The 22,999-nt window shown below is 50.4% G+C and overlaps 1 protein-coding gene across 1 annotated transcript in view; it reads right to left on the bottom strand.

The window, feature by feature from the left end:
• Positions 1-22,437, bottom strand: part of LOC132588489 (cytoplasmic phosphatidylinositol transfer protein 1-like) — a 56,741-nt gene extending 34,304 nt beyond the window's left edge. Inside the window, exon 1 of the mRNA XM_060260889.1 lies at positions 22,184-22,437. Coding sequence (XP_060116872.1) covers positions 22,184-22,231 — 48 coding nt within the window. The 5' untranslated portion in view covers positions 22,232-22,437. The remainder of the gene's footprint in view (positions 1-22,183) is intronic.
• Between the last annotated feature and the right edge of the window lie 562 nt (positions 22,438-22,999).

The raw sequence follows: 22,999 nt of genomic DNA, 5'->3' as shown, positions 1-22,999 counted from the left end.
CCACTGTGTGAGACAGGAGGCTGGACTAGATGGACCCTCCCTGGTCTGATCCAGCAGGACTCTGCTGATGTTCCTCTCAGGGGAAGGCCTCGGCCTCTGCCCTGTTGCTGGCCCTCCAGAGGAACTGGCTGGCCACTGTGTGAAACAGGATGTTGGAGTAGAGGGACCATTGGTCTGATCTGATGTTCTTCTCAGGGGAAGGCCTCAGCCTCTTTCCTCTGTTGATAGCCCTCCAGAGGAACTGACTGGCCACTGTGTGAGATGGGGTGCTGGACTGGATGAACCACTATCCTAATCCAGCAGGACTCTTCTGATGTTCTTCTCAGGGGAAGGCCTCAGCCTCTCTGCCCTGTTGTTGGCCCTCCAGAATAACTGGTTGGCCACTGTATGAAACAAGGATGCTGGACTAGATGGACCACTGGTCTGATCCAGCAGGGCTCTTCTGATGTTCTTAATATCAGGAAAGGCCTTGGCCTCTCTGCCCTGTTGTTGGCTCTCCAGAGAAACTAGCTGGTCCCTGTGTGAGACAAGAATGCTGGACTAGATGGACCACTGGTCTGATCCAGCAAGGCTCTTCTGACGCACTTACTATCAGGAATGGCCTTGGCCTCTCTGCCCGGGTGTTGGTCCTCCAGAGGAACTAGCTGGTCCCTGTGTGAGACAAGGATGCTGGACTAGAAGGACAGCCGGTCAGATCTCTTCTTAGGGCTCTTCTTAGGTTCTTACGTTGCCATCCACCTCCATGGGTCCAGGAATAGTTTTCTAAGCAAACAAGCTTTTCTTGTACCCCCTCCCAGATATACAGGAAACCCCCGCCTTTCATTCCAGGGCGCCACATGCCCCCTTGAGACAACAGCCCTACAGCACACACGTAATGGAGACGGATCTCCAGTGCATCCGGGAGAGCAGATGGGACTCAGATGGTGTTGGCAGACCCGGTTTCCCCTCCGGCAGGCTGGCTGCCAGACCCGTGCTGGTGACCACAGGCTGGGTACAGGAAATAGGGTTGCCAATCCCCAGGTGGGGGCAGGAGATCTCCCGGTTTGGAGGCCCTCCCCCCACTTCAGGGTCATCAGAAAGCAAAGGGGGGAGGGAAATGTCTGCTGGGCACTTCCATTTTTCCCTGTGGAGACCGATTCCCATAGGTTACAATGAAGAATTGCTCTGTGGGGATCTGGGGCTCTGTAGGGACTGTGTTTTGAGGCAGAGGCACCAAACTCTCAGCATAACATCTGGTGCCTCTCCCCAGAATACCCTCCAACTTTCAAAAAGATTGGACCAGGGGGTCCGATTCTATGAGCCCCCAAGGTAGGTGCCCCTATCCTTCATTATTTCCAACGGGGGGAAGGCATTTAAAAAGAGTGCAGTCCCTATAAATGTGATGGCCAGAACTCCCCCTTGGAGTTCAATTCTGTTTGTCACACTCTGTCTCCTGGCTCCACCCCCAAGTGTCCTGGCTCCACCCCCAAGTCTCCTGGCTCCATCCCCAAAGTCCCCGGATATTTCTTGAATTCGACTTGGCAACCCTAGCAGCAAAAGGCCTCTCGCGCGTATTGGCAAGCACGGGAGACTGCCAGGAAGTCAGGTCAAGGCCGGAGACTGCTAGGGAAGCCCATACTAGCTGGGCTGACAGCTACAAATGACCTTGGCTTCTCCTAGCCTGGGAGGCCCCAGTTGTCAAGGTACTCCATGTTGTGTTTACTTTCAATGTTTTTGTTTCCTCCCTGTGCCTTCAGGGTTTTTTTTTTAAAGCCCTCCCCTCCAGGCAGTTTGCAAAAGTTTAAAATGCAAAGGGGGGGGGGGGGGAGAAAACAAAGCCCATGCTGTGTGTGCTGCAGACACTGGGTCAGGTGCAAATCAGAAGGCACGTCGAAAGGAGGGTTGCCAGGTCCATTTCGAGAAATAGCTGGGGACTTTGGGGGTGGAGCCTGGAGACTTTGGGGGTGGAGCCAGGAACAAGGGTGCGACAAGCACTGTTGAACTCCAAAGGGAGTTCTGGCCATCACATTGAAAGGGATCTCACACCTTTTAAATGCCTTCCCTCCATTTGGAAATAATGGATAGGGGCACCTTCTTTTGGGGAGGGGTTGAGGAGAGGCACCGGATGCTATGCTGAAAATTTGGTGCCTCGACCCCAAAAAACAGCCCCTCCAGAGCCCCAGATACCCACAGATCAATTTTCCATTATACCCTATGGCAGGGGTGGTCAACAGTAGCTCTCCAGATGTTTTCTGCCTACAACTCCCATGAGCTCCAGCCAGCATGGCCAATGGCTGGGGCTGATGGGAGTTATAGGCAAAAACATCTGGAGAGCTACTGCTGGCCACCCTTGCCCTATGGAATCGGTCTCCATAGGGAATAATGGAGTGCTCAGCAGATATTTTCCCCCCACACTTTCGGATGACCCTGAAGCGGGGGGAGGGCCTCCAAACTGGGGGGTCCCCTGCCCACCCCTGAGGATTGGCAACCCTAAACCTCTGTGACCTTTCTTCATGAGGGACAGAAATCTGCATTTTGAAATGCAAGAGCCCCTTTGCAGGCCAAAGATGGAGGTTACCTGGAGACAAGAATGTCCCAGCACAAATAAGACAGGTGTGATGCAGTGTTTAACAGTGACGGGATTGGGATCTGAGGGACCTGGGTTCAAATCTCCACATGCGCCATGGAAGCTCGGTGGGGTGACCTTAGGCTAGTCACACACACTCAGCCTAACCCACCTCGCAGGGGATAAAACGGAGGAACGGAGAATTCTGTAAAGATGTTTTGGGTCTCCACTTTGGAGAAAGAGAGGGTACAACTGAAGTAAACCAATACAATACTGGCGTTTTCTGGCTCCTTAATCAAATAGGAGATTTTTTTTTAGTTCCGCCAGCAACAAGAAGTTGTTTTATTGACTGACTGAGGAACGCTTACAGGAAGGGGGAACCGTATTCACAGAGTAAACATTGGCTCCCAGAAAGCTGCCAGGCCCCGGCAAATCCCAAATACGACAACCAGGGCTGTTTGCTCAGCCCGAGCAAGAAACACAGACTAGTGTTGAAATGAGCTACTTTTAGCCTGGCGCACGGAGAAGCGGGACTGAATCACCCGCAGGCTGAGAGATCACCGACCATCTGGCGTCTCCAGCCGTCAGGCGGAGCTGGAGGGACAAGGTGCGGCCCTCAGATCTGTGAGCCATGCCGGGGTGCAACCTCGGAACACCTGACACGATCACTGAAAGACCTCTGGGCATGCACAGAGAGCCTTTGCCTTTTGAGTTCAAGCAGGCCCATGCATCTGAGAGGAAACTGAAGAGCATCGTTGCTAGGAAGAAGTTGCCTGTGATGTCCGGGGCGAGTTTGAGGCAAAGGTGGGATCCCGATTCACCACAGAACGCTATTCGTGAACTGAGGCAACAACGAAAGCCCCTCACGAGGAGAGCATTCACCTCAAGTTTCTCACAGGGAGGCTTTTGTCAGAAAGGAATTCATGCGTCTGTAGAGAAGTGCCTCAAGCTGGATTTGAATTGGACAAGACTGGTGTGGCCAAACAGCGATTCAAAAGCCACATGTGGCCTCTTACAAACATGTTATGTGGCTCTCAAACCCCCAGCACCCTGTTGGCCAGCTTGGAGAAGGCATTTTTAAGGCTAAAGTTGCTTTCTTTCCACCTCCCCATCTGTGTATTTCCCTTCCTTCTCTCAAACATCTGACGTTTATTCTATGTGGCTCTTATTTTAAGCAAGTTTGGCCACCCCTGGACAAGACACACTTGCCAACAGAAATTCTTTCGTGCAAATCCATACCTGTGTGATACAGGTAGGGCACCCCTTGCTCCAGAAGAGGACCGTACCAGTCAATAATGCCAGTCAGAACGAGCTCTCAAAAGATAATAAAAGAACAGGGAGACGCACAGAAGAATGACACACAAACCAAAAACTCAGCCCTGTTTCCCCCCATCTAAACAACAACTACAAGGTAGCTTTTATTCTCGATTCCGCAGGTGTGGGAGGAATTCAGGTATCCACAGAAGCAGGGGAGAAAAACGAGGAGCACAAAGAAGCGACGGGCAAATCTCACCCACAGACAAAACGGTGCGCTCAAACGAAATATGGAGAGGGTTGAACTGACACAACTCCCTTGGTTCTCTCTCTCCACCCCCCACCGAGTTGTCAAATAACGCCTCCATTTTAAAATGAATTTTTTTTGGCACTTAAAACGTGCTTTGGCTCCCACTCTCTACTGCCTTCGCTTGCCCTCAAGAGGTGCCAGTGCTGATTGGCCACGTGGCTGGGTCCACCTCTTGACGCAATTGAGGAAAAGGGGGACAGGCGCCAAAGGTATGGGGCTAGAGCATCAAAAGGTGGAGAACGCTGGCATTGTGTAGTGGTTACAGCCAGTTTGGTGTGGTGGTTAAGTGTGCTGACTCTTATTGAGGAGAACCGGGTTTGATTCCTCACTCCTCCACTTGCACCTGCTGGAATGGCCTTGGGTCAGCCACAGTGGAGATGTCCTTGAAGGGGAGCTTCTATCAGAGCTCTCTCAGCCCCACCCACCTCACAGGGTGTCTGCCGTGGGGGAGGAAGATAAAGGAGATTGTGAGCCGCTCTGAGATTCGGAGTGGAGGGCGGGATATAAATCCAATATCATCGTCGTCGTCATCTAACTAGAACCGCAGAGAGTTGGGTTCAAATCCCCAGTCAGCCATGATGTTCACTGGGGTGACTTTTGGCCAGTTGCTCTCTCAGCCCAACCTACCTCACAGGGTTGCTGCGAGGATAAAAATGTACTGAACTGGGATAAAAATGTACTGAATAGATAGGCATAAAAAGGGGGGGGGGCATTCACACAATCAAAAGGTTTCCTGGGAAATATTTGAAAAGATGTGTCTTCCAGGAAATATTTCTAACCCACTCTAATTGGCCTTGTCGCTCTGACAAATCAAACCGGAGACCAGCTAAGGCAGGTCTAATTTGGGCGTGTGTGGATCGTGGCCGGATCACTGCCTCACCCTTACGGGGCTTTTTTCCAAGGATGCGTAAGACACAGCATTTAGCTTTTTTTTTTTTTTTTAGCATTCTCTCCCAGCTTGCACTTGGCAAAGAGGGCTCTAGACAAAAGACCTCGCGGGGAACAAAAACGTGACTTTTGCACTCGGTAAGTAAGACGGGGGAGGGGAAGCACGCTCCTCCGAAAAACGATTCCACACAATCATAATTTCATTATTTTCCCGGCGACGCTTGTCACGGCTCTAATTGCTGGAACGATGCTTAGCCGCGTTTCGTCGGATGGTTAAAATGTTCTGGAGATGCCTGCGTGAAATTTTGGCTCGCTCGCACAGCGAATTGGGGATTGACATCCCTTCCAAAGTCCCTTGGAGCATGCCAAGAGCAATGCCGAACCGCCGGGATGTTCCCACACACAAAACCCAGGGGCCTGTGAGTTGCGTCCAGTTGTGCACCCCTTTTTGCTATACACAGAACAGACACCTTCAGCCCATGTTTGAAAAGTGTCTAGCAGTCCCAAATATTTAGCGATAAAGTCCGCTCTGAAATAACACAAATAGATTTTCTAGGCACAGCATATGAACATATATATGAAGCTGCCTTATACTGAATCAGACCCTGGGTCCATCAAAGTCAGTATTGTCTACTCAGACTGGCAGCGGCTCTCCAGGGTCTCAAGTTGAGGTTTTTCACACCTATTTGCCTGGAGCATTTTTAGATGGAGATGCCGGGGATTGAACCTGGGACCTTCTGCTTACCAAGCAGATGCTCTACCACTGAGCCCCCATCCCTCCCAACCAGCGACCACAAACTTAAGCGAACGGCAAACCCAGGGGTGGCCAAACTTGCTTAAAGTAAGCGCCACACAGAATAAACGTCCGATGTTTGAGAGTTGCAAGACATGAACATCAGATGTTTGAAAGCAGGCGGGAAGGAAGGAAGGAAGGAAGGAAGGAAGGAAGGAAGGAAGGAAGGAAGGAAGGAAGGAAGGAAGGAAGGAAGGAAGGAAGGAAGGAAGGGAGGGAGGGAGGGAGGGAGAGAGAGAGAGAGAGAGAGAGAGAGAGAGAGAGAGAGGAGGGAGGGAGGGAGGGAGGGAGGGAGGAAGGAAGAAAGAAAGAAAGAAAGAAAGAAAGAAAGAAAGAAAGAAAGAAAGAAAGAAAGAAAGAAAGAAAGAAAGAAAGAAAGAAAGAAAGAAAGAAAAGGAGGAGGAGGAGGAAGGAAGGAAGGAAGGAAGGAAGGAAGGAAGAAGGAAGGAAGGAAGGAAGGAAGGGAGGGAGGGAGGGAGGGAGGGAGAGAGAGAGAGAGAGAGAGAGAGAGAGGAGGGAGGGAGGGAGGGAGGGAGGAAAGAAAGAAAGAAAGAAAGAAAGAAAGAAAGAAAGAAAGAAAGAAAGAAAGAAAGAAAGAAAGAAAGAAAGAAAGAAAGAAAGAAAGAAAGAAAAGGAGAGGAGGAAGGAAGAAGGAAGGAAGGAAAGAAGGAAGGAAGGAAGGAAGGAAGGAAGGAAGGAAGGAAGGAAGGAAGGAAGGAAGGAAGGAAGGAAGGAAGGAAGGAAGGAAGGAAGGAAGGAAGGAAGGAAGGAAAATAGATGGGGGAGAGGGAGGGAGAGGTGGGAAGAAAGCAACCTTAACTTTAAATGGCATTCTCCAAGCTGCTGGCTGGCTTCGTTTGGAGAAGACATTTTAAGAGACAAATGCCTTCTCCAAGCTAGCTGAAGAAGGTGGGGTGGAGGGTTTGCAAGAGCCACACAATATGGCTCCTGAGCCACAGTTTGGCCACCCCTGGGCAAACCATTTTTTTCTGGGAATGCTGGGTAGAAATTTGCAAATAAATGAGAACAAGTTCTTTGCAAGGTGCCCCTGATAAGTTAACTCTCCTTCTATGTTGCAGCTGAAGGAGTGATCATTTGCGCAAAAGCTCACACCTTGAATAAAACGGTGTTGGTCTTAAAGGTGCCCCTGGACTCGAACTATGTTCTGGCTTCAGAGCAACACGGCCTCCCACCTGGGTCGATTTCCTTCTAGTTAGGGCCGCCCCAGGACCTGCACCGCCCCAGGCAACCTTGCTTCCTGCCGCTCCTGCCCTGTCCTCACTCTCCCTGCCACCCCTTCATACTCCAGCGGCGGGGAGAAGCAGCAGCAAAGGGAATCATAGAATCATGGGATCATAGAGTTGGAAGGGACCTCCAGGGCCATCTAGTCCAACCCCCTGCACAATGCAGGAAACTCACAAACACCTCCCCCTAAATTCACAGGATCTTCATTGCTGTCAGATGGCCATCTAGCCTCTCTTTAAAAACCTCCAAGGAAGGAGAGCCCACCACCTCCCCAGGAGGAAGCCTGTTCCACTGAGGAACTGCTCTAAACTCACCAATACCTCCCCCTAAATTCACAGGATCCTCATTGCTGTCAGATGGCCATCTAGCCTCTCTTTAAAAACCTCCAAGGAAGGAGAGCCCACCACCTCCCAAGGAGGAAGCCTGTTCCACTGAGGAACCGCTCTAAACTCACAAACACCTCCCCCTAAATTCACAGGCTCTTCATTGCTGTCAGATGGCCATCTAGCCTCTGTTGAAAAACCTCCAAGGAAGGAGAACCCACCACCTCCCGAGGAGGAAGCCTGTTCCACTGAGGAACCAATCTAAACTCACAAACACCTCCCCCTAAATTCACAGGCTCTTCATTGCTGTCAGATGGCCATCTAGCCTCTGTTGAAAAACCTCCAAGGAAGGAGAGCCCACCACCTCCCGAGGAGGAAGCCTGTTCACTGAGGACCAATCTAAACTCACAAACACCTCACCCTAAATTCACAGGATCTTCATTGCTGTCAGATGGCCATCTAGCCTCTGTTGAAAAACCTCCAAGAAGGAGAGCCCACCGCCTCCCGAGGAGGAAGCCTGTTCCACTGAGGAACCGCTCTAACGGTCAGGAAGTTCTTCCTGATGTTGAGCCGGAAACTCTTTTGATTCAATTTCAACCATTGGTTCTGGTCCTACCTTCCGGGGCCACAGAAAACAATTCCACACCCTCCTCTCTATGACAGCCCTTCAAGGACTTGAAGATGGTGATCCTATCACCTCTCAGCCGCTTCCTCTCCAGGCTAAACATGCCCAGCAGCGATCGAGGACGAGAAGGAGGCGGGGGGAAGCTGCAGCAAGGCAAGGGGGGAAGACAGCAGAGATTCGGGGAGGGAGGAGAAGGAATTTTTTTAAACAAAAAAGTCGGGGTGTCCCTCCAGGGCTGGCACCCTAGGCAAGCGCCTAGTTTGTCTAGCGGAACAGCTGGCCCTTCTTCAAGTCCAACCCCCACTGCTGGAAATCAAAGCGCTGCACAGCCTCGCCCCTCGACATCAGGCGGCCAAACATTTCGGGCAGTGCCCGCGTGCGCCGCTCGCCTTACTACTTACGGCTAGTAACACTCGAGCAGCACTTCCAGCTCAAAAAATCTCACGCCCCGCTTTGCTCCGCGGCAAGGCGCACAACCTTCTCTGGAACAACCGTCCCTGTTCGCCCTGCAAAAACTCCCCCCCCCTGCCAAATGAGTCATCCGATGCTAAAGAACAAGGAGACTGTACTGGCACCCGCCTCTCTCGGAGCTGCGGCTGTTCCGACATGGCACTTCACAGACGACACGTCCCGATTTGGTTTTTAAATCCCCCCAGTACCCAAATTAGCTTCCTGGCCTCCACGGTTGCACAAGGAAAACTTGCAGCACCTGTGTTACATTATATCTATGTGAAGTATGGAGGGGGACAACTTTAATCGAGAGTGACTAGTCCAGCCGGAAATGTGTAGCACTGAGTCGTGAATGTTACAGAGGTTCAAGGGCGGAATTCTAGCAAGAGCTCCTTTGCCTATTAGGCCACACACCCCTGATGGAGCCAATCTTCCGAGAGCTTACAAAAAAGATGCTCGTAAGCTCTTGGAGGATTGGCTGCATCGGGGAAGTGTGGCCTAATATGCAAAGCAGCTCCTGCCAGAATTCCACCCCTGACAGAGGCCGTGAGGCTCTGGAGATAAGCATTAAAATAAATATTTTGAACTTGAGACACAGTTTTGAGCGCCTCAATGTACAGGCTTAAATAAGTATGGTTTTTGCAGCATACGTTTACTTCTTAGCCATTGCAGCGTTGTTGTATTTTTAACTGGATAGTGATGCTTCTACCTATGTTCTTTATTTTTATATTCCTAGGTTGTTAGCAGGGCTTTTTGCAGCAGCAGGAACTCCTCTGCATATTAGGCCGCACCCCCCTGATGTAGCCAATCTTCCTGGAGCATACAGTCGGCCCTGTAAGCTCTTGGAGGATTGGCTACATCAGGGGTGTGTGGCCTAATATGCAAAGGAGTTCCTGCTACAAAAAAAGGCCCTGGTTGTTAGGATGATAGTTTGATAAAGATATTTATCAGAACGGGAAGTATAACGATCGAAATTCCGCTAAGAACCAACTTTATGCACATTTGGAGAATTTATCTTCACACCACTCTTGAGTGTTGAACATTCTTTACATATTCTTTGGAACTGTATTGGAACTTGGTGGTTTGTTTATATTATTCTGACCGTTGTATTTATTGGCAACAGTGTGTTATAACATTTTGACTTTTCCCCCATAAGTATTACTAGTTTTTGTGTGTTTTTCATGTGTTTGTGTAATTAAGTACACTGTTTTCACGGAACAAGGGAGATCTCTGGTGTTTTCTGACTGCTTAGTCTTTCTCCCCATCTCTGTGTTTTCATTCAGGGAAAACTTGCAGCCGATTTCCGGAAAGTGCCAGCTGGGCTTCCAACCGCCGCCTCTAAGCACACAAACGGGAGCTTTGTCTCTCTGCTCCGCCAAGGACGGTCTGTGGGGCCTTGGTCATGCTCTTATCCCTGAATCCACAACAGCTTGAGCGCTAGCGTTGGAATACAACATCAGACCTCCAAGTGGGGAGGAGAGATAGGGGCTGCGTACCTAGGAAGGAAGTCTAGAACAGCGAGATCTGTGGCCCACAATGAAGAAGAAGATATTGGATTTATATCCCGCTCTATACTCTGAATCTCAGAGACCAGGGCTGGCCAAACTGCGGCTTGGGAGCCACATGTGGCTTTTCCACACATATTATGTGGCTCTTGAAGCCCCCGCTGCTCCGTCAGCCAGCTTGGAGAAGACATTCTTTAAATCACTTCTCCAAGCCAAGCCACCGGGCGGCTTGGAGAAAGCATTTAAAGTTAAAGTTGCTTTCCTTCCATCTCCTCTTCCCTCCTCCCTCCCTCATCTATTTGTCTTCCTTCCTTCCTTCCCTCAAACATCTGACGTTTATTCTATGTGGCTCTTATGTTAAGCAAGTTTGGCCACCCCTGTGTAAGACAAAACCCACAAATGTACTTGATTTGCAAAAGTGAGGTCATGAGGCCTTGTTTCGGTTTCGGGGGCACAGACATTAGGGCTTGTCGAATGCCAAGTTCGTGCGGCCTCGCAGAGAGGCCGCTCCATCGGACGTGCCTGCGTGGGACGGCCGCTAGAAGGCTGTGTAATCATCTACAGCGGTTACCCAGGCTCTCTCCCTCCAGGGCACTCACAGCAAAAGAATTCCATTCCTTCCGTAAGTCTCCTGGGAAGCCAGATGACCCCAGGGGGACACAAAGACCCCGTTCTCCTTCTCCGGCTGCCGATGGGTGGGCCACGAGGCCCTGTCCTAGTGCTGGCCCTTTCGGGGCCCAATGATACACACATCCACACACTGCACAACTTTGGAAATGGGCCAAATCTCTCTTTTCTGCAACCCCAACCCTGCTGTTTACAGCACAGCCTGCCAAGCGAGAACTGAGCTCAAATCCCACCCCTTCACACTTCCCAAATTTGAGTTTAGATCAGGCAGGCATGATGCTGGGGAGAGCTGGATTCAGATCCTCACATCGCTCCCTGGGCAATCATGGGCCAGCCCCCCCTCCTCTGCCTCACTCACCGCACAGGGTTGTTGGGAGGATTAAAATGGAGGTGGGATGTACAACAGACAATCCCGTAAAGCAGGGGTGTCAAACATGTGGCCCAGGGGCCAAATCAGGCCCCTGGAGGACTCCTATCAGGCCCCCAAGCAACTGGCTGTCATCGGCTTCCTTCTTCCTCTCTCTTGCTTCCTTTTGCATCACAGCTTGCTCTGCCAGGCTTGCTCAATCGCACAGGAACAACAGAGCAAAACCTCTATTTTCTCCATTGGCTGAGGCTCCTCCCTTGGGGAGGAAGGGGGGAGGCAGAGTTTGCTTTGCCAAAGCTACTGAGTCAAGCCTGTCTTTCTTCTATTGGCTGAGGCTCCTCCCTCTCCAGGTCCCCTGGGGAAGGAAGGAAAGAGCCACAGCTTCCTTTGCCCAGTTGCCTGGATCCCATGGGAGAGATGCAAAGAAAGCATCACAGCTTGCTCTGCCAGGCTTGCTCAATCGCACAGGAACAACAGAGCAAAATCTCTATTTTCTCCATTGGCTGAGGCTCCTCCCTTGGGGAGAAAGGGGGGGAGGCAGAGTTTGCTTTGCCAGAGCTACTGAGTCAAGCCTGTCTTCCTTCTATTGGCTGAGGCTCCTCCCTCTCCAGGTCCCCTGGGGAAGGAAGGAAAGAGCCACAGCTTCCTTTGCCCAGTTGCCTGGATCCCATGGGAGAGATGCAAAGAAAGCATCACAGCTTGCTCTGCCAGGCTTGCTCAATCGCACAGGAACAACAGAGCAAAATCTCTATTTTCTCCATTGGCTGAGGCTCCTCCCTTGGGGAGAAAGGGGGGGAGGCAGAGTTTGCTTTGCCAGAGCTACTGAGTCAAGCCTGTCTTCCTTCTATTGGCTGAGGCTCCTCCCTCTCCAGGTCCCCTGGGGAAGGAAGGAAAGAGCCACAGCTTCCTTTGCCCAGTTGCCTGGATCCCATGGGAGAGATGCAAAGAAAGCACCTTTAAGACCCAACAAATGCTAATGTTTTAAACACGTTTGAAGGTGTTTTTAAAAAATATTTAATTGTGCTTGTCTGTGTCCTTTATAAAGTTTATATCTCTGCTACCTAATCTTAAATAGGTACACACGCGGTCTGGCCCATCATGGCCCAACCCAACATGGCCCGGTTCTACAAGGTCGCATTTATGTCAGATTCAGCCCTCATAACAAATTAGCTCAACACCCCTGCTTAAAGGGCAGGATGTGAAACAGAGCTGGCAACACAGATCCATTCCCTGAACAGGATGGCAGAGATAACATATGTGAAGCAGGCGTTTCGTAAGCGCCTAGTGTCATCTGAAAGCAAAAGATAAGACCTGTTCGCACATGCTCAGAGGCACTTTGCTCTTTCCGCAACATGTGTGTCTGGATCAGACCTAAGGTCTGTTATCCCAGGGGTCTGCAACCCCCGGGTTGTGGACCGGTATCAGTCCGTGGTCTGTTAGCAACCGGGCCGTGAGTTGTATAATTATTTCATTATATATTACAATGTAAGAAGAAGAAAACATTGGATTTATATCTTGCCCTCAACTCCAAATGTCAGAGTCTCAGAGCAGCTCACAATCTCCTTTATCTTCACAGATACCCTGTGAGGCGGGTGGAGCTGAGAGAGCTCTCCCCAGAAGCTGGCCTTTCAAGGAGAGCTCTGCGAGAGCTATGACTGACCCAAGGCCATTCCAGCAGCTGCAAGTGGAGGAGTGGGGAATCAAACCCGGTTCTCCCAGATAAGAGGCAGCACACTTAACCACCATGCCGAACAAACAGAAATACAGTGCACAATTGTATCATCCCCAAACCATCCCGCACCCCGATCCCTGGAAAAATTGTCTTCCCGAAAACCGGTCCTTGATGCCAAAAAGGTTGGGGACTGCTGCGTTAGTTAGCTGCTTCCAGGTCACCCCCAAATGGGTTGGGCTGGCTTCTCTCCCCCTACTCTTCAACTAGTATTGAGAGACAGACTGTTCTTGAACCTGGAGATTCCATTTAGTTAGCACAACTGAGAAGGAGGAGGAGATCGGATTTATACCCTGCCCTTCACTCAGTGCGGCTCACAATCTCCTTTCCCTTCTCTGCCCACAACGGACACTCTGTGAGGTAAGTGGGGCTGAACTGCTCTTAACAAAACAGCTCAGGGAGAGTTGTGAGTCTCCCTTTCTCACAATACAAGACTCCCTTTCTCACAATACAAGAACTCGTGGGCATTCGATGAAATTGCTGAGCAGACAGGTTAAAACGGATAAAAGGAAGTACTTCTTCACCGAAAGGGTGATTAACATGTGGAATTCACTGCCACAGGAGGTGGTGGCGGCCACAAGCATAGCCACCTTCAAGAGAGGTTTAGATAAAACTATGGAGCACAGGTCCATCAGTGGCTATTAGCCACAGTGTGTGTGTATATATAAAATTTTTTGCCACTGTGTGACACAGAGTGTTGGACTGGATGGGCCGTTGGCCTGATCCAACATGGCTTCTCTTATGTTCTTATGACTGACCCAAGGTCACTCCGGGGGCTGCAAGTGGAGGAGTGGGGAATCAAACTTAGCTCTCCCAGGTAAGAGTCTGCACACTTCACCATTACACCAAACTGGAAGGTGCATCTTTACATTAGAAAAAAGGGACTGGCTGCAGAACTGGAGAGGTTGTGGGGTTGGGGGACCGAGCCCAGGTTGCTTACCCTCAGTTAGAAGGTTGAAGAAGGGGGTTTGTTGGGCACACAGGAAGTGTTCAGATTCCAGATAGGCCTCAGTTGCCTGGAGCTATACACAGCAGGCAACATTTTAGGCAAAGCAGGGTGGAGGGACAGGGAAACTGGAACAAAGGGCCATAAGAACAACTGGATACAGGTCTAAGCAGACTAACAAGATCAAGGTATAAGCTTTCGAGAGCAAAAGTTCTTTTCGTCAAGTGTCACAATGAGGACTAGAATTTTTTTTAAAGGCATACACGTTAGGCACTGTAGAGAAGTGGCACCGATTCAACCCATGGGATTTGTAAGCTGTGGGGTAAATGTCCACATGATTGTGGTTCTCTGCATCTCCCCCATAAATCTGCCGACTAACCGTATGCTCTCCCCTGGGCAGAAGTCTGCCCAGCACTGAGCCCAAATTTAGGACAACGGCACCTCTTGTGACCACATTTTGTGGCCCGCTTGGGGCGAAGACACACCCCTTGGGCGCAGTCTGTAAGAGGCCTCCCCGTTGCCCAGGCAGTCGGCTGAGTGCCCCTCCTGGGTGTGTTGCCAACCTCCAGGTGAGACCTTGAGTCCTCCCAGCCTCCCTCCAGGCTACGTAGATCAGCTCTCCTGGAGAAAACAGCTGCTTTGGAGGATAGACTCTGCAGCCTTGCATCCCAGTCGTGCAACTTTCCCTCCCTGGGCCCTGTCCCCAAATCCCCAGGAATTTCCCAAGACAAAGTTGGCAACCCTCTTTCGAGAGCGGCGGCCGACTAGATAGTTGCGTGCTTCTGTCTACCGGCTGAACCCTTCCCCCCACTTCTCGGCCTTCGCCTCCCCAGCACTGGCCAGCTCTCCCTCTGAGCCGCCACTGCATACCTTTGGTTTCCGTTTCTCCGCAGACCTGCCGAGGAGGAAGTTTCCATGACGCACGCTGCCACGGCAACTGCAGCTTTTTCACGTGAGGAGGCAGGAAGCTCTAGGAGAGGCGAAGCCTGGGAGGCCGGCTGTCAAGCTGACCCACGGATATGGGGGGGGGGGGTGTCCAAGAAAGGAACCCGGTTCACCACATCCCTTTTGCCCCTCCGTCCACACACATCCCTGCCCGCCACAATTAGTGTCATAGTTAGGAATGCAGGACAGAACTGGGGTTCGAATCCTGACGCGGCCGTGAAGCTTCGCCGGCTGACGTTTAGGCCGGCCGTTGCCATCTCCTTCAGGCTTGACCGCCTCATAGGGTCACTGTGGAGACAAAACGGGGAAGCGAGAACCAGGCACTGTGGAGGAGGGCTGGAGTTACGTGTCTAGGCCAGGTGTCTCCAACACGGTACCCGCAGGCATCAGGGTGCCACATTTTCTGGTGCTCACCAAGTGCTTTTAGGAAGTAGGTGGGGCGACATGTTTTTAGGAAGTAGGTGGGGGTTCTTGCCCAGCAAAGCTTCTGATTGGCCAACGGAGATTTGATTGGCTTTGCAGATTTTTTTTTAAAAAAATGTCGCTTCGGCAGCAGGATCTGCACTGGGTGACTGAAGGGAAGCTGTGGCAATCAGACTGCGCCTGGCTCCGCCTCCTGCAGCCGCCATTTTGTGGCAGCTATTCAGAGTTGCACTGCCTCTGACCATGAAGGTTCCATAGCGGCCGAGGACAGATCTATCCCCCGTGAATCTGCCTTCTCATCCTTCAAAATCATCAAAGGTCGTATCTTCATCTTGAGGCAGTGAGTTCCACAGGTAAACCATGTATTGTGCAGAGGAGGGATTTCTGCCGCATATCCCCGAGTCTACTGTCAACTTTACTAGGTGCCCCTAAATTTTGTAATGGGGTGAACCAAACTTGCTGAACGTAAGAACCACATAGAATAACTGTCAGATGTTTGAGAGCTGCAAGACATGAACGTCAGAACGTTTGAGAGGAGGAAGGAAGGAAGGAAGGAAGGAAGGAAGGAAGGAAGGAAGGAAGGAAGGAAGGAAGGAAGGAAGGAAGGAAGGAAGGAAGGAAGGAAGGAAGGAAAAGAGATGGAGGGGAGGAAGAAAGGAGAGAGGTGCAAAGAAAGCAACTTTAACTGCATTCTCCAAGCTGCTGGCTGGCTTGGCTTGGAGAAGTGATTTAAAGAGAGAAATGCCTTCTCCAAGCTGGGCAACAGGACAGTGGGGTCTTTGAGAGCCACACACCAAGTGTGAAAGAGCCACATGTCAGCCACCCCCGTTCTGCAATTACAGGAGAGGGAGGAGAAGTTCTTTTTTTATCCCCTTTTCTCCCACCAGGCTTAATTTGATAAACTTCTCTCATTATTCCCTTCCCTAGATGCCCTTTTTCTACACCCAAAAGCCCCAAATTTGTTAATATTTCCAGACGGGGAAAATGCTTGACCCCTTTGGAAACGTCTCTCCTTGAAATGATAAAAGGGCAGAGATGTCATCTAATCAAGAGTGGCCAAAATTTGCAAAAATCATTTGCCTCCGCCATCCATCGGGAACAAAATGCAAAGCTCTGATCTTCCGTTTTGCATCAAAAGGGTCGAATTTCCTCTGCGAAGGGAGCAACACCCCATACAACTCAGAGAGCTCACAAAGGGGAAAACAGGGAAGTCTGCACAGTCCAAGAGCACAGACACGGGAACGTTTAGCTGGGAGGCTCAGGTTCGAGTCTTGCATCTCAGGGTGAACAAGGGAAATCTCAAAGAGACTTACAAATTGAATATATATATGCAGAGATCACCAGGAGCTATCCGTTTCACACATCACAGAGGTGGGAAGGGGTTTACTAATTTACTAAGAACACCGCCATCACATTCAACAAACTGCGTGTGCGTCGAGCAACACGGAGATTGTTCTTCTCTCTTAAAGATACCTCTCTTCCATCCAAGTTGGCCTACCAAGTGGTTCCTGTGCACATTCCTGAAAACATTTTTAAAAGCAAGTCAAGCGCATTTGTTATGAGAAGATGATGATATTGGATTTATATCCCGCCCTCCACCCCGAATTTCAGAGTCTCAGGGCGGCTCACAATCTCCTTTACCTTCCCCTCCCCAACAACAGACACCCTGTGAGGTAGATGAAGATACTGGATTATATCCCGCCCTTCACTCCGAAGAGTCTCAGAGCGGCTCACAATCTCCTTTACCTTCCCCCCCCCAACAACAGACACCCTGTGAGGTAGATGAAGATATTGAATTTATATCCCGCCGTCCACTCCGAAGAGTCTCAGAGCGGCTCACAATCTCCTTTACCTTCCTCCCCCACAACAGACACCCTGTGAGGTAGATGAAGATATTGGATTTATATCCCGCCGTCCACTCCGAAGAGTCTCAGGGCGGCTCACAATCTCCTTTCCCTTCCTCCCCCACAATAGACACCCTGTAAGGTAGATGAAGATATTGGATTTATATCCCGCCGTCCACTCCAAAGAGTCTCAGGGCAGCTCACAATCTCCTTTACCTCCCCCCCCCCAACAACAGACACCCTGTGAGGTAGATGAAGATATTGGATTATATCCCGCCCTCCACTCCGAAGAGTCTCAGAGCAGCTCACAATCTCCTTTATCTTCCTCCCCTACAACAGACACCCTGTGAGGCAGGTGGGGTTGAGAGGACTCTCACAGCAGCTGCCCTTTCAAGGACAACCTCTGCCAGAGCTATGGCTGACCCAAGGCCATTCCAGCAGCTGCAAGTGGAGAAGTGGGGAATCAAACCTGGTTCTCCCAGATAAGAGTCCACACGCTTAACCACTGTGCCAAACTGGCTCTGAGGACCGGATCTGACATAAATGAGACCTTGTGGGGCCAGGTCACGGGTCTCATAAAATGTAATCCCAGGTAGGGGAGATATAAACTTTATAAAGGGCACAGACAAAGTTAAAGGTTTTTTTTAAAAAAAAAACACCTTAAAATAAAACATGTTTAAAAGATTAGCCCACTTTCACTATTTTGTTTATTTATCAGTCTCTGACAACTGACATCTCTTCCTCTGAATTACTGCACCAAAATTTGGAGACGTCTGTGTTGTAGCAATCTAGAGTAGGCTGTTCAGGTGTGAAAGCTGCAAACCTACTTTTGATGTATTGACATTCATTACAGAAATCTCATGGTCGATGCTTTGAGCTTAAGACCCAGAGGAAAATATGAAATGGCTGGGCATTGTGAGCTTTTGCATGTACGTTGCTTCATGAGCTGGTCAGCCAATGGAGCAAATAGAGGCTTTGCTCTGTAGCTCCCGCGCGATTGAGCAAGCCCGGCAAAGCAAGCTGTGATGCAGAAGGAAGCACAAAAGAGGGAAGAAAGCCAACAACAGTGAGTTGCTTGCGGGCCTGATAGGAGCCGTCCAGGAGCCTGATCTGGCCCACGGGCTGCATGTTTGACACCCCTGGCCTATTCCATGTAGCCCAGCCTCAGAAGCCGGAGCAGTTGCTTTATCCCATTGCCCAAGAAAATGCACATGGGTTGACAGCGAGATCCATTCCAAGCGAGATCCATTCCCTCCGCCGGCCTGCGGTGTAGTGGTTAAGTGTGCGGACTCTTATCCGGGAGAACTGGGTTTGATTCCCCACTCCTCCACTTGCACCTGTTGGAATGGCCTTGGGTCAGCCATAGCTCTGGCAGAGGTTGTCCTTGAAAGGGCAGCTGCTGTGAGAGCTCTCTCCAGCCCCCCCCCCACCTCACAGGGTGTCTGTTGTGGGGGAGGAAGGTAAAGGAGATTGTGAGCCGCTCTGAGACTCTTCGGAGTGGAGGGCGGGATATAAATCCAATATCTTCTTCTTCTTCATCTTCTTCTGCAGCTTAAATCCAGTTAGCTCAATGAGACTTGTCCGTGTAACCATGGCACTGCAGTGCCTCCGACAACCAGCCCTCCGGTCATCGCAAGGAGGAGAAAGCCCCCTCCTGACTCATGCAGAGAAGTCCAGCCGGCCCCGCTGAAGCTAAACACAATTGAAACGGTGCACTGAGTGCCATTCCTTGTGAAAACGGTGCTAGAAGCTGGGAGGAGGGACTACAATCCAGTATGGTGTGCGTACGTGCACCCTCCATCCAACATGTATACCATTTTAAACTTCACAGTATCAGGCTGGGCACACTGGCCCTGTAGCCACGAGCAGAGAAGATCCTCGCAAGAGAATGAACCGTTCGTCAATCATCCTCCCCCGCCAGAACTGAATAATTAAAGTCGCCCCCGGGGAGCTGGCACACCTTTGACAGGGTGCGAGCTTCACATCTGCTGATTGTTTCATTCTCTCTTCTCGTTATAGTTCAATTGCTAGACGTCTTCTCTTTGTGCCCTAAAGCGTGAGCCAGTTGTAGTGGAGAGCGTAATTCAGGGGCAAATCTGAAACGCAGTTCCAGTTGAGCTACAGGCCCATCACAATGTCCCGTAAAATAGTTTGGGAAGAAGACGACTGCAGATTTATACCCCACCCTTCTCTCTGAATCAGAGACTCAGAGCGGCTTGCAATCTCCTATAGCTTCTCCCCCAACAACAGACACCCTGTGAGGTGGGTGGGGCTGAGAGAGCTCTCACAACAGCTGCACTTTCAAGGACAACTCCTGAGATAACCATGGCGAACCCAAGGCCATTCCAGCAGCTGTAAGTGGAGGAGTGGGGAATCAAACCTGGTTCTCCCAGATAAGAATCCGCACGCTTAACCACGACACCAAATGGGCTCTCATCAAACTGGAAAGTGAAACACCGGGATGCAAAAGTCCCCCAGTATTAGCTTTCTGTTGGCAGGTCAGGCTGTTATTTTCAAACTGCCAGCCTCTGACATGATAGAAGTCTTTGAGGGCTGTACCACATTATCTTCTTTAACGAATGTCAGAACTGTATCATATCAGGCAAAGCGGATTCCAATCTGTTATTGGAGAAGGCTTTGCACGGTACCTTGAAACCTCTGTACAAGATGTTTGGCAACTATTTGCACTTCCAGGTTTTCTGGAACAAGGGGTAGAGTGCTCAAGCATTAACATATCTTCTCTCCTTCCTCTGCGCAACGCAAAATGTGGCTTTTAGCTCAGGATACACTCTTGAGCAAGTCAGAGTTCAGCCAAGCTACGAAACAGGAGAATTAACAGACCGACTCTGCTTCGAGTTGTGAGAAACGGCAATGTTGGTTACCAACCCTGGGCCAGCAGCATAGACTCTAAGAAAACCCAATTAAGGGTAATACTAGAAAGCAGCCACGGTTCAGCGCTACAGAACTCACACGTTGTGTGTGCAAAGTCTGAGGTTTCGTCGGCAATGATGCTGAACTGGGAACGATCTTTGCTGGGGACCTCGAAGGGTTACAGGCAGTCAGAGAAGACAATATGGAACTAGGAGGAAAATCGGAAGTCTAGCTCAGTAGGAAATGGGGTTTGCGCGACTGATATTTCACCTGGGGTGCATCATCTCCTCAGACGCCAAGATCGACAAGGAGATTGACAGCAGGCTGGCAAAGGCAAACCGTGCATTTGGCCGACTGCATAAAAGAGTGTGGAGCAACAAGCATCTGAAAAAAGGCACAAAGATCAATGTTTACGCAGCGGTTGTGATGACAACCCTCATCTACGGCTCCGAATCGTGGGTTTTATAGCGTCATCACCTGCGACTCCTTGAGCGCTTTCATCAGCGCTGCCTTCGCACCATCCTCAACATCCACTGGAGACACTTTGCGACCAACACTGAAGTCCTCAAGCGGGCGGAGGTTACAAGCATCGAGGCACTGCTGTTGAAGACGCAGCTGCGCTGGGCAGGGCATATTTCCAGGATGGAAAACCACCGCCTTCCCAAGATTGCCCTGTATGGCGAACTTTCCACCGGCCATCGAAATAGAGGGGCACCAAAGAAGAGGTACAAGGACTCCTTGAAGAAGTTCCTTGGTACCTGTCGCATCAACCATCACCAGTGGTCTGACCTAGCCTCAGATCGCAAAGCATGGAGGCACACCATCCACCAGGCTGTCTCTTCCTTTGAGAACGCACGCATAGCTGGTCTTGAGGACAAAAGGAAATTGAGGAAGAATCGTACTGCTACAGCACCAACCCCAAATCAGACTTTTCCCTGCAGCCACTGTGCCCGGACCTGCCTGTCCCGCATTGGTCTTGTCAGCCACCAGCGAGCCTGCAGCAGACGTGGACTACTGCACCTTTCTTAAATCTTCGTTCGCAAAGTCAAGCCGAGAGAGATTTCACTGGCAAAGCTGGCCCTAGGGCAAAGACTAAAGGCAGATGGTGCTGCGAGGTCTGAATGCAAGACAGCCTGGGAATCTGAATGGGAAGCAAATCAATAAGCCTAGAAGAACTGGATTTGAGTCCAGTAGTGCCTTAGAGACCAAGCAGAAATACGTTGTATAAGCTTTTGTGATTCAAAGCTCCCTTTGTTAAGAGTTTTGACTCTTGAAAGCCAAATATCTCATATGTCTCTAAGGTACTCCTGGATTTGAATCTCGCTTCCCAAAATGAAAAAAAAAACACCCTGATGTGATATACGCCTGTGAGGACTATACCACATGACCTTCTTTACTTTTCCCACCCCAATTGTATGGCTTCATTGATAGTTGCATAAAAGACATTATCATTGTATAAAGCATAAACGATGTAAAAATGAGAATAAACTTGCAGCTGAATTACGAGTAAAACATTTGTGGGCACATGACCTTCTTTAACGAGCATAAGAACTGTAATGTATCAGGCAAAGTAGGTACCCACAGCTACCCTCCCAAAATGAAATAAAACTCGCTGATGTGATATAGGCCCATAAGGACTGTACCACATAACTTTCTTTGATGAGTGCAAGAACTGTACCATATCAGGCAAAGTAGACACCCACAGCTACCCTCCCAAAATGAAATAAAACTCTCTGACGTGATATAGGCCTGTGAGGACTGTACCACATGACTTTCTTTAACGAGTGCAAGAAGCGTACCACAGCAGGCAAAGTAGGAATCCACAGCTACTCTCCCAAAATGGAATAAAACTCCCTGATGTGATATAGGCCCGTGAGGACTGTACCACATGACTTTCTTTAACGAGTGCAAGAAGCGTACCACAGCCGGCAAAGTAGGAATCCACAGCTACTCTCCCAAAATGGAATAAAACTCCCTGATGTGATATAGGCCCGTGAGGACTGTACCACATGACTTTCTTTAACGAGTGCAAGAAGCATACCACAGCAGGCAAAGTAGGAATCCACAGCTACTCTCCCAAAACGAAATAACACCCTGACATGATAGAGGCCTGCGAGGGCTGTACCACATGCCCTTCCTTAATGGGCCTAAGAACTCTACCATATCAGGCAAAGTAGGGACCCACAGCTACCCTCCCCAAACAAAATAAAACTAGAATTGTCCTTGAAGAGAACTATGCTCGCTCATGCGAATGTCTCCTTCCCCAGAACTGAACTGGAAGTGACGCTCAATCCGGATCGGTTCTGCCAAGACTAACCCGTTTCTGTTTTAGATCCGCATCCCCCTCGAGAGGAGAAGGGTACCAGAACAGGATGAGAGTGACAAGGTTCAAGGTTCTGGAGCCCCTCCACCAAAAAGAAGGAACATGGAACCCAACCGAAGACGGCCCTCCCCACGCGGCCACCCTGGTCCCCAGAACTGGGCCGCGCTTACCTCTTCCGTGGTGAGGGGCATACAGATCCGGTACTCTTTGACTAACATGATGCTCTCTCCCCCTTCGATCCGGGTTGTCCGGCTTGAAAAAGGATCACCGTGGCAGGATGCAGACGCTGGCTCTTCACCAACCAAGCGGCCCCCGAGAGCTCTTCGGGGAAGGTCGCATCCTGCAAGGGAGACAGGAAAACCCCCAACGTGGGGGTTGGGGGAGATGTTAGGATGGAGCAGTGGCCAACTCCAGGAACATGCTTTGGCAAGGCAAGTGGAAGAGAGCGACTGTTCCCTGCTGTACTCCGATCCACGGCTTTTCCTCCCCCCTCCCCTTGGCTACAGGCACTCTCTGCTTGTGACTTCGTAATTGGTTGTCACGGCAGCCGTTGTGAGGTCATCGGTCTCTCCGTGTGTCCATCCAGGGATCTAGAGGAGCTGAATCCTGGGAGAAAGAGGAGCCGGAAAGTTTTTCTCCAGGGAAGGAAGAGGGGGATGAATTCTCACGCACCGGTCTTCTTTCCTGCAGAATAGCTTCTCATATGCACACACGCACACACACACACACACACACACACACACACCAGGCTGTTTTTATTCTGGAGCAAGATTTGATTCTTGCAAAATCACTCAAGTTAGACTTTTTTGGGGGGGGGTGTGGGGGGATAGCTACAAGCATGAACGTAAGAACATAAGAGAAGCCGCGTTGGATCAGGCCAATGGCCTATCCAGTCCAACACTCTGTGTCACACAGTGGCAAAAAACAAACAGGTGCCATCAGGAAGTTCAGTAATGGGGCTAGAAGCCCTCCCACTGTGCCCCCCC

Source organism: Heteronotia binoei, chromosome 20 (genome assembly GCF_032191835.1).
Source record: "Heteronotia binoei isolate CCM8104 ecotype False Entrance Well chromosome 20, APGP_CSIRO_Hbin_v1, whole genome shotgun sequence".
Classification (NCBI taxonomy): Eukaryota; Metazoa; Chordata; class Lepidosauria; order Squamata; family Gekkonidae; genus Heteronotia; species Heteronotia binoei.
This window is presented reverse-complemented; position numbering and strand designations above follow the sequence as displayed.